The following is a 22,061-nucleotide window of genomic DNA, read 5'->3' on the forward strand; positions in this document are numbered from 1 at the left end:
CTAAATAACTCTGACGGTTCGGGTCCGCCTGACCAACTTTGCTTATGCCTTCCATGCCAGTGCTGGCCCCAGCCACGTGGCCCGCATTGGAATGTTCGTCCTTGGTGGTTCCAAGGACAAAGTCGGCCCCTTTTTTTTCCAATTTGAGTAAGCTGTCCAAGCAGTTTCTGATTTTCCGTCCTTAGCAAACGTACTTCACTTTCTAAATCCTCCACACGAGACACTAAACTGCCCCTTTCTTGATCAAATCTATCTAGACGTGCATTCAGTACGCAACACCGACACAAAAAGTCGCTGCCTTCCGCTTCACCTACAGAGTCAAAACGCGTTTATTTGAGATTGACCTGCGCCTCACACTGAGTACACTTTACCTTCTTTTGATTGCACATCTTAAGCGCTCATCGACTGAACTATAACTATTACGAATTCTTAGAATATACAAATTGCCAAAAGAAGACACAAGAAACGACTAGCAAACACGCGTTAAAAACCAATTCTGCGAATGCCAATAGCCTAGAAAGAAAAATATTTATCTAAACAAGATAGCTAAACAATGAACGCCAAGAAAACCTAGCTGCCGGCACGAAAAACCAGGCCGCTAGGACCAAGAGCTAAAATCTATTCTTTAGGCTGCACCTAACCTAACTAGCTGAAAACGAAATAAAGTTAATAATAAATGAAAGAACTCATGTATTTGACGCTTCGGAAGCTCCCGCTGTCGCCAGTCCGTCCGTTTCCGGTAGCCACGTGCAATCGGAGGAGCGATGGAACACGCGTCCGCACCACACGGCTGTCAACTATCAAAGCCCATACTTGTATGGGCGCCCTTTCGATGTTGTTACAGACTATCACGCTTTCTGTTGGTTGTCTTCACTAAAAGACCCCACCGGTTGTCTCGCCCGCTGGTAGCTTAGACTGCAAGAGTGTGTTATCCGAGTTATCCATCGTACAGGGCGCAAGCACTCCGACGCTGACGCTTTATCTCGCTCGCCTGTGTCGCCTGACGCTCCGTTGTCCCCTGCCTCTAGCTCCGCCTTGTCTTCCTTGTCCATCGACAACATGCCATCAGAACAGCGCAAGGATCCGTGGCTTACATCACTAATCGATCTTCTTACGAACTCGTCACTTTCACCGGCTCCGCGCGCCCTTCGTCGTCAAGCGCAGCATTTCGCTCTTCGTGACCGTCTCCTCTATCGACGCAATTATATGCCAGATGGCCGTAAGTGGCTGCTCGTCGTACCTCGCCACCTCCGGACTGATATATGCGCATCTTACCATAACGATCCGCAGTGTGGTCATTTGGGTGTATTTAAGACTTATGAACGATTGCGACAGCGGTTCTACTGGCGCGGTATGTACACCTTCGTCAGTAAGTATGTTCGTTCATGCATCGATTGCCAGCGTCACAAGCCTTCTCCTCTCCATCAGCCGGCTCCACTACAGCATCTTCCGTGCCCATGCCAACCATTCGATCGTGTTGGCATCGATTTGTATGGACCTCTGCCATATACACCTGCAGGGAATCGTTGGATCATCGTGGCCGTAGATCACCTTACTCGCTATGCGGAGACAGCAGCACTTTAGGGTGCCACCGGACCCAATATCGCGTCCTTTCTTCTTCATCATTTCATTCTGCGGCACGATGCCCCTTGTGAACTTCTAAGTGATCGAGGCAAGTCTTTTCTATCCGAGGTTGTCGAAACGCTCCTACGCGAATGTCAGACCATCCACTGGACAGCCAGCGCGTACCACCCTCAAACCAACGGCCTCACAGAGCGCTTCAACCGCATACTGGGTGACTATATGTCGAAGTATATCGCTTCCGACCACTCTGATTGGGACAAGAATCTCCTATTTATAAACTATGCCTATAACACCGCCGTTCAAGCAACTACCGGATTCTCACCATTTTTTCTGCTGTTCGGGCGGGAACCTTCGTCTCCACTCGACACCATCCTCCCCTACCGTCCTGATACCTCAGAGTATACATCACTTTCAGCAGCTGCCAGGCACGCTGAAGAATGTCGCAAGATGGCTCGCTCGCTCACATCGCACGAGCAAGCCCAGAAGAAAGCGGACAGCAGCCACCTTGTGCACCAATTCTCTCCCGGTGCTCGCGTATGGCTCTGGGTCCCATCGACACCACCAGGTCTGACCAGCAAGTTTACTGCCAAGTACCACGGACCCTATCTAGTGCTCCAACAGACTTCTCCCGTAAATTACCTAGTTGAACCACTAGCCGCTTCCACCGACCTTCGCCGCCGTGGGCGGGCGATTGTTCACGTGGATCGTTTGAAACCCTATTCATCATCATCATCATCAGCATCATCATCAGCCTGACTATACCCACTGCAGGGCGAAGGCCTCTCCCATATTTCTCCACTTAACCCGGTTCTGTGCTAGCTGCATCCACTTGACCCCTGCGAACTTCTTAATCTCATCCGCCCACCTAACTTTCTGCCGCCCCCTGCTACACTTTCCTTCCCTTGGAATCCAGTTTGTTACCCTCAGCGACCATCGATTATCCTCTCTTCGCACTACATGTCCTGCCCATGCCCATTTCTTCTTCTTAATTTCAACTAGAATGTCGGTAACTTGAGTTATTTCTCTGACCCACTCTGCACGCTTCCTATCTCTTAATGTTACCCCTATCATTTTTCGTTCCATAGCCCTCTGGGTTGTCCTCAACTTAAGTAGAACTCTCTTGGTTAGCCTCCACGTTTCAGCCCCATAGATGAGTACAGGCAAGATGCAACTGTTGTGTACTTTCCTCTTGAGCGATACCGGTAAGCTGCTAGTCATAATCTGCGAGTGCTTGCCAAATGCGCTCCATCCCAGTCTTATTCTTCTTGTTATTTCCTTTTCATGGTCCGGATCTGCGGTTACTACCTGTCCTAAGTAGACATATTCGCCTACTACTTTCAGTACTTCGCTACTTAATGTAAACTGCAGTTCCTTCCCTTGGCTGTTGAACATTACCTTAGTCTTCTGCATATTGATTTTCAAGCCTACCTTTCTACTTTTCCTGTCTAGGTCATCAATCATTATTTTTAGTTCATCGCCCGAGGTGCTTAGCAAGGCAAAGTCATCAGCAAATCGCAGAATACTGAGGTATTTTCCATCTACCATTATCCATAACTGCTCCCATTCCAAGCCTCTGAATACTTCCTCTAAGCAAACTGTGAATAGTACTGGGGAGAATGTGTCTCCTTGCCTAACACATTTCTTTATAGGAATTTTGTTTTGAAACCCTATTACGATCACGCTATCCTTTCGTCTCCTTGAGTCGCCAGGATGGCTCCTCTTTTCTGCGGGGGCCAGATTGTAAAGAAGAAGTTCCAATTCCTGAGAAAGAGGAAGTGCCTTTGGCGGACTAGCTGTCTTTAAGCTGAGCCACCACCGCTCCGGTCTTGCTAGCTACCAGTGCCCACTACCAGTGCCTGGATCCCCGCTTAACAATAAATACAAATGCATGCGTGTCGCTCGTACCCACAACAGGCCCGGACTGCTTTAATAATAATACTCCTAAATGACCATTCTTTGAATTTTCGCACCATGTCCGTGACTTCGAAGGCTAATCGGATGCTTGGGCATGGCCGCAGAAATTTCTGTGTATCATCACCTTCATTGCACACTACATGCATTCGTTCCCAACTTGAGTATGCATCCTCCATCTGGGTTGGAACGGATCCACCTGGGGCCCCGCTAATATCACATCAATAAATGAACTAGTCAAAATTCCAATTAACGAAACATGTATTTACCTAAAGTTTCGATTCAAAGAAGATATCTCGATTCCCCTTTAGACGCCCATGTGCTGCAATGTTTTCACTCGAAGTAACCAAACGTTTCGCCGAAAGAGTCTGTCTTATATTTCATAGAAACGCCCACACATGTAACATCGTGGAGCAACTTCGTCCCGCCTTTTCCAAGCTGCGAGGCGCAAAACGGTGGTTGTTCGAACTAACGAGATTTCGTCAGCAGTAAAAAGTCTGGCCGTCAATCCGGTGTCGGCAGCGATGCCGCATGTGAACACCGAGTGAAGTGTTGGATGCATCTACTGCGGCAGTTTGCCGGGGCACACGAAAATCCTGTGCGGCTATTGCTTACAAACAGCAAGCAAGCAAATATGGGCGACAGGTTTGCTGGGAAAGACATTTGTAACCCCCCGGTGCCCTTCTTGCCTAGGTAAAATTTTTGTTGCTTCTTTTGATACGCGCTATCGGTGGTTTACACGCGCCGCAATTTCATTGTAGCAACATGGCATAATAATGGGTATTTCGAAGTGACGACACAGTGCAACTTCCTCCGTTTAACTTGCGTCATTTCGACACTATTTTGTTTCCGACGCGTATAGGCTTCGCAAATGTGATTCCGCGGTACTTCCTTAATTCCACCATGTAATAATCAAGTGATTGAGAAATGCCTCCTTCCATTTACCGAAATATTTCGTAGCTCCCTTCAACTCCGTTAAATCGAGCTTTAACGTTGAGGCTGTCCAGAGTCCAAGTACCCTTTTCATTCAAGTTGTGGCAAGAGTCGACAAATCGTAAGCACAGGCGTGGTCAGACGAGAAATCACTAGGCAATGGCGAGCGGGAAAGAACGTCCGCGTCCGTATGCTTCAGACCTGATCTATAAATGACATGAATGTCATGCTCCTGGAGGCTGAGAGCCCAGCGAGCAAGGCGACCGGATGGGTCTTTCAGAGAGTCCACGATGAACAGTGTCCATCAGGTGCTCGAAAGTGGCCGGCGCATTGCAAAGGCCAAAGAGCATAACGTTGAAGTCGTATAAGCCGCCCGGTGTTATAAGCTATAAACGCAGTTTTCGTGGGGTCATCGTCAGCAAAGTAGAGTTCTGGGCTAGTTCGTAAAACATGATAAGTGAGAGGCTTAGCGCGGAACAGACAAGGACAGGAGAGGCACACAGGACGAGCGCTCGTCCTGTGTGCCTCTCTTGTCCTTGTCTGTTCCGCGCTAATCCTCCCACTTATCATCGTCAGCCATCGGTACCTGGCAGTAGCCAGAGCGGAAATCCAAAAAGTAGAAATACACGGCTTCCTCTAAACAGTCAAGGCGTCTTTGATTCTTGGCAGAGGATAGACGTCTTTGCGCGTGATCTTGTTTAGCCTACGGTAATCGACGTTAAACCGGATGGAACCATCGTTCTTGGTGACCAAAACAATAGGAGGAGCCGATGAACTGTTAGATGGCTGTATGACGCCCTGGCGAAGTATATCGTCCACGTTATCAGCAATGACTTGGCGGCCTCTTGCCCTTCATACATGTTCCTGAGCAGACAGATGAGGTGAATTGGAACTCCCATCTCTTAGAGAGCTTGTCACAATCTGCTGTGATCTACGCAGTCAAACGCTTTCGCACAATCAATAAAGTAGAACTAAATGGGTTTCTGGAACTCTGTTGCTTTTTCCATGATCCAGCGAAGGTTGGCAGTCTGGTCTCTAGTTCCTCTGCCCTTGCGAAACCCAGCTTGCACGTCCGGAAGGAAGCTCCCGGTCCACATACTGCTGCAGCCTACCTTGGAGGATTTTCAAGATCACCTTGCTAGCATGCGAAATAAGCGCGATCGTGCGGTAGTTGGAATAATCTTTGGCACTGCCTTTCTTTGGAATGGAGATGCAAACTGACCTCCTGCAATCCTGTGGCCACTGCAGGGTTGTCCAAATTTGCTGACATAATGATACAGAACGTTAATAGCGTCACGGTTGAGGTTTTCAAGCAACCCAGCTGGATCAAGGAAGACAGTTGGGGTAGTTGGTGTGTATTCGTGAATGACTGCGACATTGCAACTGGCGTGGAAAAAGACAAAGGACAGCGACAAAAGGTACCGATGGGACAGCACACTAGACTTCAAGTGACGTATAATGCACGTAACAGAATTTATACACTTGCATTAGGCGCATGCTCAGGAGACTTCCCCCCCCCCCCCTTTCCTTTATCAAGAAGCATGTTGTCATAACAAAGAGTAAACATTTAAACCAAATTGACGCGCAAGTGTTTTGACAAATAGATTATCTCTTTTTTCGTGAGGGCTGTTGAGGGTGTGCTCATGCCTTATCAACACAAAACGCCTCAAATATCTCCCTATCACCCTTCCTATGAAGCCGCCTCAGCACTCTCGTGTGGCTAAAACGTGGAACATATTTTTCTTCTTTACTGCCTGTTTTTATTCTGCATTTGCGTCAATGTGCGGCCAAATGGCCGCCGGCCATCAGAGCTGCGACTGTAGTCCGCTGTTTTCGCAGCCTTTCATTCAGGCACTGGCCTGTTTGCCCAATATAACACTTACCACAGGTCAGTGGGATTAAATACACCACACCAATGGTGCAGTTCACAAAGCGCGTGGCGTGTTTCGTTGCACAGGGTTTTGCCTGGAACGCATAGTTGACCATGCAGCACATCCTAGACAGCTTTTGTGGGGCTGTTAAGACGACTCAAATGCCGCACTTTCCCGCAGCCTTTTTTGAGGCGACGGGACAAGTTGTGCATGTAGGGCACAGACACCGGACGTCCCCGCAGGCCGTCATTACAGCAGCCTGCTGTCTTGCGTCCCTGTCGGAGCTCTTTAATGAGGCTCTCAGCGACGGACGCGAGTATGCTGTCAGGGAAGCCAGCGCTACGCTGACGGAGGACATGCTGCTGAACACTCATGTTCACTTGGTGCTCACAGGACTTCTGAAGAGCGGCTCTTAGGCAGTTCAGAGCTATCACTCAAGAAGTACTTTGATTTGGGCTAGTTGGTTCATGGTTGAAGTGGATTATGAGGACGGCGCGAAAGCGACGAGGACAAGGAAGGAACACCAAAATAACAGGACAGGCGCCAACTTTCAACTGATGTTTATTCGCTCAAACCCTTTCATATTTATGAAGCACCCAAACCGTATCACAAAGGCCTATCACAAAGTCATCCACGTGGAGCAATCAGATCACCGGCGGTATTGGTCACAGACAAGAAAACCTCACAGTATAATCAGCCAGTAAAAAAATAATAGCAATTCATCAGGCTATTCAAAAATATATAAAAGCAACCTGTTCGAAAGAGTCCTAAGATTATCGGAGTGCACAAACACACAAAATAAACACATCAACCACAAATTGAAATCAACCACACAATGCAAATACGCTCGTGCCCCAGACAAACACGGCACATGTTTGTAATCCTCCCTTCGACCGCAATAACAAAAACAGGTGTCAAAGATTATCAGAAAGACCAACAGAAACGCCGAAAAAAAAAAAGTAACACAACAAGGCTTGAGCAGGTGACAATGGAAACAAAAATGACCAACAGAAACTCGGAAAGAACGTGCAAAGAAGTTTAAAAGCTAAGAGAATCACCTCATCGTCAACGTAAAACGAAAACAACCGACAACACCTGTCAAGAATAAATAAAACCAAGGTATAAAATCTACAGGAATCCTTCAAGAAAAGCCACCTCAGAGTCGCTGATTGATATGGACGGCTTGCTAACGCACAAACTTCCTACTTTCTTGATGAAATAAGCCTCTACTACTTCTCGCTCAACTTTATCTCTACCAGATTTCAAAAAAATCGTCTTTTCTAGTTCCGGACGACACCCTTGGCAGGCTTTGCAGTGGTCTGCTAGGAAGCTTCGATGCTGATTGCGAACATTCCGCATATTCCCAGATCAAAGAAAGGATTGCTACCTTTTGACAGTGCCCACTCGAAGCTGGTCAAAAGAGCTATAATTGCGAATTCCCTTCAGAGCGCTTTAGGAAAATCATGCCATCACATGATGTCGGTTAGCTTTGGCGCCCAAGTAAAAAGGCTAGAAGAAGCAAGCTACCCGCCCCATTAATTTTGGCTGTTTCTGAAATGTTGCTTCAGAAAGTGAAGAGACAAAATGTTGAAAGAAACCCGGAAGTACGAAGGAAGCCTATGCCAGTTATTCCTTACGTCCATAAAGTTTCCCATGGCATCAAAAAAGTTGCAAGTAAATTTCAGGTTCAAGTTGTGTTTTCTGCGCCTTCAAAACTTTCTAAGCTTTGCTCAATGAATAAGCCAGATAAACGACCGGTTTGCGCTATTAAACATCAAAAAAAGTTCACCAAATGTAAGTCAAGAGTTGTGTATCAGATTTCTTTGAGCTGTGGTTTGGTCTACATAGGGCAAACCGGTCGTTGTTCCAATGAGCGTGCCAGTGAACATATGCGGAATGTTCGCAATCAGCATGGAAGCTTCCTAGCAGACCACTGCAAAGCCTGCCAAGGGTGTCGTCCGGAACTAGAAAAGACGATTTTTTTGAAATCTGGCAGAGATAAAGTTGAGCGAGAAGTAGTAGAGGCTTATTTCATCAAGAAAGTAGGAAGTTTGTGCGTTAGCAAGCCGTCCATATCAATCAGCGACTCTGAGGTGGCTTTTCTTGAAGGATTCCTGTAGGTTTTACACTTTCGTTTTATTCTTGACAGGTGTTGTCGGTTGTTTTCGTTTTACGTTGACGATGAGGTGATTCCCTTAGCTTTCAAACTTCTTTGCACGTTCTTTCCGAGTTTCTGTTGGTCATTTTTGTTTCCATTGTCACCTGTTCAAGCCTTGTTGTGTTTCTTTTTTTTTTTTGGCGTTTCTGTTGGTCTTTCTGATAATCTTTGTCACCTGTTTTTGTTATTGCGGTCGAAGGGAGGATTACAAACACGTGCCGTGTTTGTCTGGGGCACGAGCGTATTTGCATTGTGTGGTTGATTTCAATTTGTGGTTGATATGTTTATTTTGTGTGTTTGTGCACTCCGATAATCTTAGGACTCTTTCGAACAGGTTGCTTTTATATATTTTTGGATAGCCTGATGAATTGCTATTATTCGTGTACTGGCTGATTATACTGTGAGGTTTTCTTGTCTGTGACCAATACCGCCGGTGATCTGAGTGCTCCACGTGGATGACTTTGTGATAGGCCTTTTTGATACGGTTTGGGCGCTTCATAAATATGAAAGGGTTTGAGCGAATAAACATCAGTTGAAAGTTGGTGCCTGTCCTGTTATTTTGGTGTTCCTTCCGTGTCCTCGTCGCTTTCGCGCCGTCTTCATAATCCACTTCAGCCTATCACTCCTTTTACGGTTTTTGAATGGGCCGAATTATAGCTTAGAACTGGCGTTTTTGAACGAGGTAACTATGTCCAACATAGTGAACGACACCTAAAACTAATGCTGATGTCAAGCAACCCTCATTAGGAACCTCACGAGTAAAACTCAGACCCTTGCAGTCGACCGGAATGACGTTAGGGAACAACCCCCAGCTTTATTACGGCTCGTGCATATATAGGAGCGTGGGGAGAGAAGGCAGGGTTAGGAAGAGAGGAGGCAGCGCAGCACGTTTCACATGAGCGTGTGATAACAAACGGGCACCGGCACTGATATGATACATCCCCCTCCCTTTAATAATAAAAATCAGTCGTTAGTGATTTGTTGAAAGTTCCTGTCATAGCCTAAACGCTTGGGTTGCCATGTGGGTCTCGTGGACCGCCTTGGGAGGGGAGGCTGTGCCGTCGCAGAAGTGGCTGTAGGCTCCTGAGGTGATGAGGTGACATGCTGGGCTCCAGTCGGTAGGTCGTCAGCAGAGTCGCTGCCGTCCGATGAGTATGAAGTGAAGCGCTCCCTTGTGGCGAGCAAGTGCTGCCGGTTGCGCCTCAAGATGCTTCCTCCGGTTTGAACGTGATAGGACCGTGGTCCGGCAGGTGATATCACTTTAGCTTTTCTTTCCCAAGAGGACCCTTTTATCCGTACGACGTCATCTTCTGCAAGGGCTGGCAGGTTCCGGCTGTTCTGGCTCGACTGCTTGTGCTTGCCGACCTGGATGGTCGGCTGCGGGCGGAAGTCAGGTAATGGAGTGCAAAGACTTCTTCCTTGAAGCAGCTCTGCAGGCGATCGGCCGTCTTCCAATGGACTCGTCCTGTAATTTAATACACCAAGCCAAAAATCTTCATTTCTTTCGCTTGTCTTCTTAAGAATCCTTTTGATCATCTGCACGCCCTTTTCAGCTAGACCATTTGAGCGCAGAAATTGTGGGCTGGATGTAGTGTGATTAAAGTCATACAGTTTCGAAAAACGGGCGAACTCGCGGCTAGAAAATTGAGGTCCATTATCGGTGCAAAGTTCAGCTGGGATGCCATATCTTGAAAACATTGCACTGAGCTTGTCAATGACTATGCTCGCACTCAGATCAGAGAGCTTCTCTACATCCGGGAAATCTGACATTACGTCATAGGCGCACAAATCCCCCGTACTGAAATATATCGGCACCAACACGCTGCCAAGCTTGATTCGGCGTTGAACGAAGCATTAGTGGTTCTGCTGGCTGACTGTGGGCGTACTTCCTGCAGATTCTACACTTCTGGTTCAATGATTCTATGTCGGAGTTAATCCGAGGCCAGTAAACCAGTTGCCTAGCTCTTGGCTATACCGAGGTGGCCTGCATGAATGCGCTGCAATATCTCGGCACGCATGCTTGTGGGAATTATGACCCTGGTGCCCTTCATGAGTACGCCGTTCACAACTGATAGCTCCGGCGCGATAGGCTTCAAACACCCGCCTGTCGAAATGCGCTCGATCACACCCTGCAGATACATTGTTCTTTCACTCACGGTTGACATTGATGGCGTGCACTTCGACATCATCCGTGTCCACAGCGGCGACCTTGACAGCATATCGGCGAGCTCCATCTGTTTGCAAGGAACATACGATAACACGTACTTCAAAAGCCGCAAAAAGAAACGCTGCACTCTAGGCGGCATGTCACCAATTGCTTTCTTAGCGATATCCATCAGCGGCCGGTGGTCACTTTCTAAAGATATCGGACGGCCATACACAAAATGATGGAATTTTTCGCAACCAAAGACAAGGGCAAGTGCTTCTTTCTCAATTTGTGAATATCGTTGCTCGGCTTCTGTCAGGACTCGAGATGCATATGCTACCGGTCTGAAGGTAGCCCCATGACGCTGTAACAGGGCTGAGCCTATGCCAGCTTGTGATGCGTCTGATGTCACTTTCGTTTCCATAGTTGGGTCAAATATTGCCAGAAGAGGTGCTTTGGTCAATGCTTTGCAAATGTCCCGCCAGTCCTTCTCATGATTAAGTGTCCACTCAAACAGCGCATTCTGCTTGATAAGCGACCGCAACGCTGTCGTTTGCCGAGCTAGTGCTAAAGTAGTTCACAACGCCAAGCATTCTCTGCACCGCTTGTTTATCTTTCGGTTTTGGCATTTCTAGAAGGCACTTCACGAGAGTGTGGTTTGGTCTTATGCCTCTGCTGCTAATAATGTCGCCCAAGAATGCAATTTCTTCAACACCGAACTGACATTTTGCTTCGTTAAAGGTCAGTCCTGCCCCTTCAGCCGCCCTTAGGACGCTATGCAGCCGTTCGTCATGCTCTGCTCTAGTTGCACCCCAAATTAGAACATCGACCTACACGCACACCTGGGAGGCCATCATTCAGGGCTTTCTGGAACACTTCGCTGGCTGAGGCTATGCCGAACGGAAGGCGTAGAAAACAATAGCGTCCGAAGGGCGTCGCGAAAGTGCATATTTTTGACGAGTCCTCATCGAGCGGAATTTGGTGAAACCCCGCATTCGCATCCAAACGAGAGAAAAATTTCGCGCCTGCCAGCTCCGCCTCAATGTCCTCTCGACGAGGCATCTGATAGTGCTCTCGTTTCAGACTCTCGTTGATTTTCCTGGGGTCAAGACATACTCTCAACTTGCCGCCTTTTTTGCGCACAATGACTAATGGGCTTACCCAGTCGGTCGGATTGCTCATTTTCCGTACGATGCCCTCTTGTTCCATCCTGTCCAGTTCGGCACGCAGCGGTTGCTGAAGAGACAGTGGCACTCTTCGCGCCGGCTGTACGACGGGTACGGCGTCCTTGCGGAGCGTTATTCTGTGTTTTCGCTGAAGGCATCCGGTCCCCTTGAACAGTCCAGGAAACTGCTGGGCTACGCCTCCCGCTGTGGCCGTGACTCCCTCTACCGCTCGTTGGATCAGGCCCAATCGCTCGCTTGTTTCAAGTCCCAAAATGGCTTGGTGGTCCTTCCTTACCACAAAAAAGTCAGCGGCCACCTCTCTGTCTCCAACGAGTACGCTTGTTGCAACCACGCCGCAATGCTTGATGAGCCCACCGTTATAAGACCGGAGTGTGGTATTACTGTGTTGCAATGCAGCCATACGTAACTTGCGGTACACAGACAAGGGTATGATGTTAGCTTGTGAGCCAGTGTCAACTTTAAACACCACTTCTCGGCTGCCCATCTTCGCCTTGATGCGCCACTCGCGGTTGCTGTCGACGGTTCCAACAGCGACGGTTAGCACTTCGAAGCTTACTTCTTGCTGAATCTCATTTACACGCGCAGTTCTGCAGCAAGACGCGAAGTGGTTCAGCCCATGGCACGAGTAGCATGTCTTTCCTATGCTGCGCAACGGCGAGGGGCGTGTACTCGGCCGCAGCGAGTACACTTGTTGAGGACGTCTCGAGGCTTTTGAAGTGTGCGTGCTCGAGTAAACGGCATCCACGTCAGTCTCTTCTTTTCCTGCGTTCCAAACTTCGTTTTGACGGGCTGCAGTCTCCGCCGTCTTGCATAAAGCAACAGCTTTTTCAAGCGTCAACTTTTTGTCCCTTAGCATCTTCTCCCGAAGTTTGGGAGAGTTTGTGCCAAAAACGATTTGATCGCGCACCATGTCGTCGACCATTGTGCCAAAGTTGCAATGCCTGGCTTGTTTCTTAAGATCCCGAAAAAACTGCTCGAAGGACTCCCCTTTTTCTTGAAAGCGAGTGCGAAATATGTATCGTTCGTGAACATCATTTTGCTGCTCGACGCAGGACGACTCGAACTTTGCGACCACTGTATCAAAGTCCTCTTTGCTTTCCCCTGTGGCAAACGTGAAGTTATTAAAGACTTCTAACGCGTCTTCACCCGCAAATCTGAGAAGCTGTGCAGTTTTCACGGCACTGGATCTTGGCGTTTCACTGCACGACGTTGCTTGCCAAAATATTTCAAACTTCTGCTGGAAGATGCTCCAGATCTTACCGCCGTCTCCGGTGATGCGCAGTTGTTCCGGTGGTCTGATGCTATCCATCCTTGCTCTTGTAGTCGGCAACCGCCCCCGCTGCTCTCGGACGAAGGTGGCTATCCCACTTCTGACACCATGTATCGTGCAGTCGACCGGAATGACGAACGGCACCGTCAGGGAACAACCCCCAGCTTTATTACGGCTCGTGCATATATAGGAGCGTGGGGAGAGAAGGCAGGGTTAGGAAGAGAGGAGGCAGTGCAGCACGTTTCACATGAGCGTGTGATAACAAACGGGCACCGGCACTGATATGATACACTTACCATATTTTTGAAAAACACTAAAAACACTCTGCACAATGTCGTCCTTTCCATTAGGCGTCACATGTTTTAACACAACAAGTTAGTCATCAACGTATCTAAAAAAATTTGCAACAAAAGTCTTGTCCAGAATCGAAAAAATTTATTTGTCAATGCACGCTAAAAAGTCGCTCAAAACCGATGCAATGCGCCAACCAATACATATGCCTTGCTTCTGCAAGTTAGAAGCATCGTCAAACTGAAAAAGTGTTGAAGAAAGGTAAAAGCTAAGTAACTCTAAAAAGTTATCTACTGAAATCCCAGATGAATTTTGGAAGACGGTCACACCCAGCGCATCAATTCGCTCCCTGACAGCTGTGCAGTGTTGTGTCTGTGGTATAGAGGAGAAAAGATCTACTCATCTTAACAGCCCCACAAAAGCTGTCTAGGATGTGCTGCATGGTCAACAATGCGTACCAGGCAAAACCCTGCGCAACGAAACACGCCACGCGCTTTGTGAACTGCACCTATTGGTGTGGTGTATTTAATCCCACTGACCTTTGGTAAGTGTTATATTGGGCAAACAGGCCATTGCTTGAATGAAAGGCTGCGAAAACATTGGACTACAGTCGCAGCTCTGATGGCCGGTGGCCATTTGGCCACACATTGCCGCAAATGCAGAATAAAAACAACAAGCAGTAAAAAATGTGCTCCCCTTTTTAGCCACACGAGAGTACTGAGGCGGCTTCATAGGCAGGGTGATAGGGAGATATTTGAGGCGTTTTGTATTGATAAGTGATAGGGAGATATTTGAGGCGTTTTGTATTGATAAGGCATGGGATAAGTGCATCAGCACACCCTGAATAGCCCGCACGAAAAACGAGATAATCTATTTGTCAAAACACTTGCGCGTCAATTTGGTTTAAATGTTTACTCTTTGTTATGACAACATGCTTCTTGATAAAGGAAAGGGGGGGGGGGGGGGGATGGAGGGGACAGTCTTCTGAGCATGCGTCTAATGCGAGTGTAAAAATGTTTTTACGTGTGCATTAAACGTCAGGTGAAGTCTAGCGTGCTGTCCCGTCGGTACCTTTTGTCGCTGTCCTTTCCACGCTAGTGTTTCCACGCTAGTTTTCCATGCTAGTTGCAATGTCGCAGTCATTAGCCGTATGGTAGGAGCCAAAGATGGAGCCATGTCAGGAAGAAGGCGGCCAGTATCTTGTAATTGAGGGAGCAGAGATAGCTGATAGGTGACCTCTTCTCGAACGAAGGCTTTGATCCCTTGAATCAAAGGGCTGTCCTTTGATGGAGTAGAACCGCCCAGTGCTAGTATAGACATGGTGTCGTCTCTAACACCGGACCGCCGGGTAGAAGCGTGCTGCTTACGAAGCTCGTCGTGGCTCTGGCAAAGTTTAGTCACGTAACTGACGGGATTTCTCACCCAGGGCATCTGACACGTTTCCTCAGAGATACCTTTCAGAATGTTTCCGATCTTAGCCGCTTCGGATATTAGTGGGCCAGCAAAAATAGCGCAGAGACAGAACAAGGAACAATTTTTGTTGACATGTGTTACCAACAAGCCCAAAGTACCACCTTAATTAGTGGGTCGACACGTTTGCACAGGTCAGCGATGTCTTCTATATAACTGATGAATGACTCTTCGGCATGCTGAGCGCGCTCACGTAAGCGTTGTTTTGATCGGAGCTTAGGAACTGTACGACGGCCGAACACTTCCGCAAAATCATTCTTAAATGCAGACCAAGATCGCAGGTCTGCCTCATGGTTGCGAAGCCAGAGGTTCGCCACGTCTGTCAGGTGAAAGAGTACTTTACGTAGCTTGATAGTGTCGTCCCATCTGTTGTAACTACTGACACACTTCTCGCCGACAACCAAGTGTCGACATCTTGATCGGCCGTGCCACTGAAGAGGCATGGATCACGATGCTGTAGAATGCCAGAACACAGGGCCGTGGTTGAGATGGGCGGCGACGTCGAGGTGGTGTCGTTCGGCATGGTGGAAGCAGAGGGCAACGTGCGGCTTCTTAGTTCCAGGGTGGATGAAAACGTACCTGTGCAGCACCTCCACCAATTGTAGGTGTGTGTTTCTTCAGTCAACCCAGATGGATCCAGCCGCTGAGGATGAACTCGCAGCGGAGCGTCAGGCATAGCGAATCACCATGACAGCGACCAACTTCTTCGTCCTCGAGGGCGCCAGCACGCGATGCATGCCAGTGGCTATGATGACGAAGATTGCCACACTACAGCATAAACAAACTGAAACGGTTGTTAACTCGCGCTCCGACTTGTCTCTCTCCGTATTGGTTAGTGGCGCCAGCAGTCTCCCCCTCATTGCCGTTTCTTCTCGGGTGCGACAGGGGCGACGCGTGATCAACGACCGGCTCCACCGGACGCGCCTTATCGCCTCACGGGGGACTATCGACCGGCTGAACCCCGATCGATGCCAGCTCCCGCTGACGCAAACTCCGGGAAACAATCGCCTCCTCGTCTACCGCTTTCCTCCACTGCTCGCGAAGTAATAATTACCCGACCGCTTTCTCCCGGACTCGTCCTGGCAAAAGGTGGGCTGTTGCGCTGGGGCCAAATCAAGCAATGTTTCCCAGTTCAGTTCAGGCGTTCAGTCGTGTCCGACTCTTCGTGACCCTATGGACCATGTCACGCCACGCTTTCCGGTCTCTCACTATCTTCTTAACATCACATAGCTTCATCTGCAATGCCTCGAGAATGGCATCTAACCATCGCGTTCGCTGCCTACCCCTTCTCCGGCGACCCTCAACCTTTCCCAACATCAAATCTTTCTCCAGAGACTCCTCTCTTCTCATCAGATGACCAAAGTAGCTGAGCTTTAACTTTAGAATTTGACCCTCCAATGAGCAGTCAAGGTTTATGGTCGACAATATCGACTGATTTGATCTTCTGGCAGTCCAAGGAACTCTTAAGAGTCTTCGCCAGCACCACAATTCAAACGCGTCAATCCTTCGGCGGTCAGCCTTTTTCACAGTCCAACTCTCGCATCCATACATCACAACTGGAAAGACTATAGCACGGGTTATACGGATCTTGGTTGGCAGACTAATGTCTCTGCTCTTTACTAGGCGGTCAAGGCTAACCATTGCTCTCTTTCCCAGAAGCAGGCGTCTCCTAATTTCATGGCTAAATGTTTCCCAGCCGACGCTATTCTTTGCGCTTCCAAGCATCTTGGTTTAGCGTGGCTGGAAATCAGGCAGGTAAAGCATGAGTGACCTTCTATTGCACGCTGGCTCAGCAGCAATACAATGTCGGCGGTTCACGTTATTAGTACATGTGCAACATGCAATATCGGGGCTTAAACTGCCCCGATATTACGATATTAGTACGCCCAGCGGCCGCGTTCCAATGGAAGCGCAATTACACCATATTACCAACAATAACGGGTGTACAGAGTTCGCGTGTATCAACGCTCTGTCCCGGAGTGTCCGAGGCCACGTTGCGAACTCAGCCGCTACCAATGCTTTTTTTTTTCCCCTAATGACGAGTTGCGCTATTTATACACTGTCGTTATCGTACAGACTCACTGGGGCGGCCTTGTGGGTGTGCTGCAGAAGCAGGGTTGACTTAGCGCGCACCTTCACTTTATCTCTGTTATCTCTTTCGCCATCTCGCGGCGTTTTTGGTCAACTTTGTGGCTCCACTGATGTCCCATCATGCATCTCTGTGGGTATACCATGCGGCTGTACCATTCAAGTAGTGGACTTTGCGCGATAGGCGCTGCGCTTTTAAGTTCTCTGTGCGGCCTAACCATATGCAAATAGGCCGAATAAACTGGACGCCATGTCCCCTTTATTTTGTTTTCGGTTGTTCACAAATATCAAAGTAGCCAAAAAGACCTTGGCTTTCAGGGGGACAGGTAAAGGCGTTTCTAAATAATCCATCAACACAGTCATCAAGTCTGATGGGCGCTTGACTATCAAGCAACTTGCCGAATACTTCGGTAGTTCGGTAATCCGATAATGCAACCAAGAGTCTGTGTTAACGACAAATGATATTTTGAAAGACGAGGCAATCTACCACAGGAGGCTCCAGCGGTGCTGTCTATATAGCTGATCGAGCATACGACGCGTATATATAGGCTTTCAGAAGTTACGTAATTTGGACAGTAAACTAGGCGTTTCTATAAATAAAGCAGGGAGATTTCTATATTGCATGGCAAAACCATCCTGAGTGCCATGGTCGGCTACGAATGCCAGCGCAATCGGTGGAAAACATAGCGCCCTAAACAATGTGCTGCCTCTACCAGGATCGATGTCGCGTTACTAGGAACAAATCGCGTGACGAAACATATTACCAGCTGCATGGACTCAATGATAATGATAAACAGCGCAACGGGACAATGCGAGCGCCGACCAAGAATTATAAAGTAAATATAATGCGCGTATAAACGAATGCATTTTCCGTTTTTTTGGCTAATAAAAATTTTAACGTTTGTAATAATATTTTAACTTGGTTTCAGCGACCTCTCTCGGTGGTTTAGTTTAGGCGTCGTAGGTGGCCGATGTTCAGAGCGAAGCGCGTTCCTGGACGCGGGTGCGACAGCAGTTCATGTAACGTTGCGTGTTGCTTTTTGCATGCGTCCAATGCGGATTATCTGCGTCAAACTGTTAGTATTTCATTGTGTTGGCTGTCTTCCCACAGTTTTACAGAAAGGGCGAAGAGGGTGCATGGTGGCTGAGAGATTTGGTGCGCCCATTTTCGGACGATGCCATCGCTCGGCTTCCCGGACACGCAGCGAGTAGCTGTGCGGATGCACGCATCTCGCTGCATCGCTTTTTCACTCAAGTGTGAGGTTTCATTGCCCTTTTCGAACAGACTTCGTTCTGTCTGCTTGTTTTGCTTTATGCGTCGTATTAATGGACCAACGGGCAGTTGTTATTGTCAATGGGATATCGATTATTTCATGCTGCTATATATTTGCAGCATTTCATTGACACCTCAGCGACTAATGAACCTCGAGCAAAAAACTGTATAATAGTGCACAGCAAGACAAGATGTTAGTTCCACTGAACGAAGCTCTATCCCATTTCACTTCACAGACGCATGAAATTCTAAGTAGTGACTACCCCTTTTAAATTTCTTACCTAAGCTTTTATAGCTATGTCACTGTGTGTTCTAAAGCTAGCATTATAGTTACCCCGTTCTTCGACACTTGTTCGCACCTATGTGGCCCTTTTATAATATTGTCAGTAGTGGTGATGAGGTCGACGACACAAATAAAGGGTCGATGATTGCACTAAAGAAACTCTTTATTTGGGCTGACTTGCGCCCGCAAGAGAACTAAGCAACTCGGCGGCGGCGATAGAAACAAACGTGCTCGTCGATCGTCGAACAAAGAATGCCCGTCACACTTGTCAACGCTCAATTTAAAGGCTGCACAGAACAATCTAGATAACGTCGCAAACAGCTACCAGCACGGGCTGGAACATTGTGGAAAGACACCCGAGTGACCGGAACCTTCGAGACAGATCTCGGTGCATCTTGCGCTACAACAAAACTGATAAAGGTGTGACTCGCGACATCGAGCATTAACAAGCAAAGATTACGGAACTGATACGCGGTCCAGAGTGATAAGCTTGTATGCCGGCGGCTGTTAAAAACAACACTGTTGTGAAGGTATCGCGGCAATATCGCCGCGTTTAGTTTGCACGCGCTCATTATTTTATCAGGAGAATTACAGGAATACCATGATGGACATTGAGGGACGCATCAGTGTATGCGGCTAATAAAGTCTGCTTTTGGTGTGACACAGCTTCACTCCTTTGTACCCTTAAGTGAAATCACTCCTGACATGTCATTCATATTCATGTGCTTGCAGAATTTACTTCAGGGCTTTTTTATTAAGAGGTGCCTCCAGAAGCAAGCCACAGAATGCATTCACATGACGCGCCACGAAAGGCAAGGCCAGTGACAACGGGGCCAGAACAATGCTCTGGTGTTGAGGACGCCGTTTCAGTTTACGTAAAACATGTAAACTCCTGCCAACTAAAGCTGGCTCTTTTTGCCGCATTATCCGAGTATCGTTCTGCCTCCGCCGTCGTTGGCCTTGTATTTCATACAAAAAAATATCCGCCTTTTGCGGGAGGATGTGGCGCCATCATGCGGGAGCTCATTGGTCGGCCGTGTAGCAGAGCGCACCATGCGAAATGGCCACGCCAACGCAGTCTTGTTTGCCTTCAGGTCGGAAAGAAGTGACAGTATCACGTTCACGCAGTATGGGGGAATCCACTCGTAACGCATGCATATACGGTCTTCGTATTGTAGGAGCCTATAGCGCGGCCCATGGCACAGGCTGTGTTTGACGTGACAGATTGGTGCGCTCTCAGCGTGCAGATTCACGACAGACTTAAATTTATTGTAAAAAAAAATGGAAAGGAGCGCGCGGAGGCAGAGAGAGAGAGAGATGGATCTCAAAGGCCAAAGCAGCCAGGGGTTTGTTGATGCTGCAGAGCTAGGTGAAATCGTCTCCTGTGACTAAAGAGCGGCGCGTATGCGCGTCTTGAGTTACCGAGCACAACGCGGTCACTATGGTGCCGGCATGGTGCAATGGGCGTCGCTTCCTCCTCGCGTCGTCTACAAGCGTGAAGGATTTCATCTACGAAGCTTGGCAGAGAGGCACTTATCCACACTTCCTGAAAAGGGCATTTTCGTGGCTGAAATGCACAACAGAAGCCTGCAGGAAACGCGGGTCATTTTTCTGGCAGTGGATGATTCAGCGCTGTAGCCGGTTTCTGCCCCCAAAGCGGATGTGATCGCAGTGGTGAAAAGGTTCTCAGTGCACAGAGAATGGACATTCTGGCGTGAAAAGATCCATAACATTTCTACGTCCGCAGCGATTTCTGCGGAATCAACGACCTGGTGACACATGCGCATCGTCTACAGATCGGACGAGCATGTCGGTCCGGAACCACCGCTGTTCTACGTCCAGAGCATGCAAGTGAACGGGCATGAACCCTCCAGGAGACTCATTTGTGCCGGGCGGTTTCCTTGCCGTTGCAGATGGTTGGACGAAGACGACGACTATCCAAACTCCCTAATGAAGTGCTGCTGATTGCGCACACCGAAGGAATAAAATTCGATTTCTTTGGCGAGAACGAAGGCGAGACTACACTGTGCGTCGTGCAATAGTGTCAAGTCCGTCATGCTCCGAACGGCAAAAACACAGATACTATAGGTATGTATGCATCTAAAGGAAATATGCACAATGAAAAGTACCGACTGGAGTTTCCTTCAGGCCTTCAATGCACCAGTGATAGTTAAAAGTAGGATTTGTTCGGTGCGTGCTTGCTTTATGTGCGATGGGGCCTGATGGCGATGTATTTTGTCGTTTGTTTTCCTAATGTGCGAAAGGGCCGGGTAGCGCAGATATCACTGGCGCACATAGCGCAGATATCACTGGCGGCTATGTGCGCTAGACCGTAATATTTTAGCATATTTTATCGCTACTGCCGCCTGAACAAGAAAAGAAAAAATACGGTGTGGTGATGCACCGCCGTTCGCGAGCCGAGTGGCTGAGCTGGTCATGGGGCTCGCGAACAGCGGTGTATCACAAGAGACGTTTTTTATTTTTTTCTTGTTAGTCAAGCGGCAGTCACGATAGAACATGCTAAATATTACGGTCTAGCGCATATAGCCGCCTGGGATACCTGCGCTATCCGACACCTTCGCACATAAAGAATACAAACGACAAAATACATCGCCATCAGGCCCCGTCGCCCATAAACCAAGCACGTCAGTGCGGCTATCACTGGTGTGTTACAGGCTTTGTACTCTTCTTCATGCACATTTCTTTTAGGTGCATACATACCTGAAACGGGAATGAAACGTGGAGGCTAACCAAAAGGCTTCTACTTAAGTTGAGGACGTGGTAGGGGTAACATTAAGAGATATATCTCTTAATGTTACCCCTATAGGAAGCGTGCAGACTGGGTCAGAGAAATAACTCAAGTTAGCGACATTCGAGTGAAAATTAAGAAGAGATGGACATGGGCAGCACATGTAGTGCGAAGAGAGGATAACCGATGGTCGCTGAGGGTAACAAACAGGATTCTAAGGGAAGGAGAGCGTATCAGGGGGCGGCAGAAGGTTAGGTGGGCGGATGAGGTTAAGAAGTTCGCAGGGGTCAAGTGGATGCATCTAGCACAGAACCGGGATAATTGGAGAAATATGGGAGAGGCCTTCGCCCTGCAGTGGGTATAGTCAGGCTGCTGCTGATGATGATACCTGTAACGAAGTGTTTTTCGCACAGTCGAGAGCACGCAGTTCAGTTCAGTTCAGGCGTTCAGTCGTGTCCGACTCTTCGTGACCCTATGGACCATGTCACGCCACGCTTTCCGGTCTCTCACTATCTTCTTAACATCACATAGCTTCATCTGCAATGCCTCGAGAATGCCATCTAACCATAGCGTTCGCTGCCTACCCCTTCTCCGGCGACCCTCAACCTTTCCCAACATCAAATCTTTCTCCAGCGACTCCTCTCTTCTCATCAGATGACCAAAGTAGCTGAGCTTTAACTTTAGAATTTGACCCTCCAATGAGCAGTCAGAGTTTATGGTCGACAATATCGACTGATTTGATCTTCTGGCAGTCCAAGGAACTCTTAACAGTCTTCGCCAGCACCGCAATTCAAACGCGTCAATTCTTCGGCGGTCAGCCTTTTTCACAGTCCAACTCTCGCATCCA

At 48.3% G+C, this 22,061-nt stretch overlaps 2 protein-coding genes across 2 annotated transcripts in view; one reads left to right on the top strand and one right to left on the bottom strand.

The window, feature by feature from the left end:
* Nucleotides 1-22,061, top strand: part of LOC146194235 (TWiK family of potassium channels protein 7-like) — a 230,266-nt gene that overhangs the window by 48,646 nt on the left and 159,559 nt on the right. The window lies entirely within an intron of this gene.
* On the bottom strand, nt 9,421-13,213 carry LOC146194236 (uncharacterized). The gene is made up of 3 exons (XM_084595936.1): nt 11,765-13,213; nt 10,614-10,691; nt 9,421-9,834 (listed from the first exon to the last, which is right to left on the bottom strand). Exons 1-3 carry the CDS (start codon nt 13,097-13,099, stop codon nt 9,421-9,423), a joined length of 1,827 nt encoding a protein of 608 aa, XP_084452062.1. The 5' UTR covers nt 13,100-13,213.

This window comes from Amblyomma maculatum, chromosome 3 (assembly GCF_055883805.1).
Source record: "Amblyomma maculatum isolate TAMU_Amacu chromosome 3, ASM5588380v1, whole genome shotgun sequence".
Classification (NCBI taxonomy): domain Eukaryota; kingdom Metazoa; phylum Arthropoda; class Arachnida; order Ixodida; family Ixodidae; genus Amblyomma; species Amblyomma maculatum.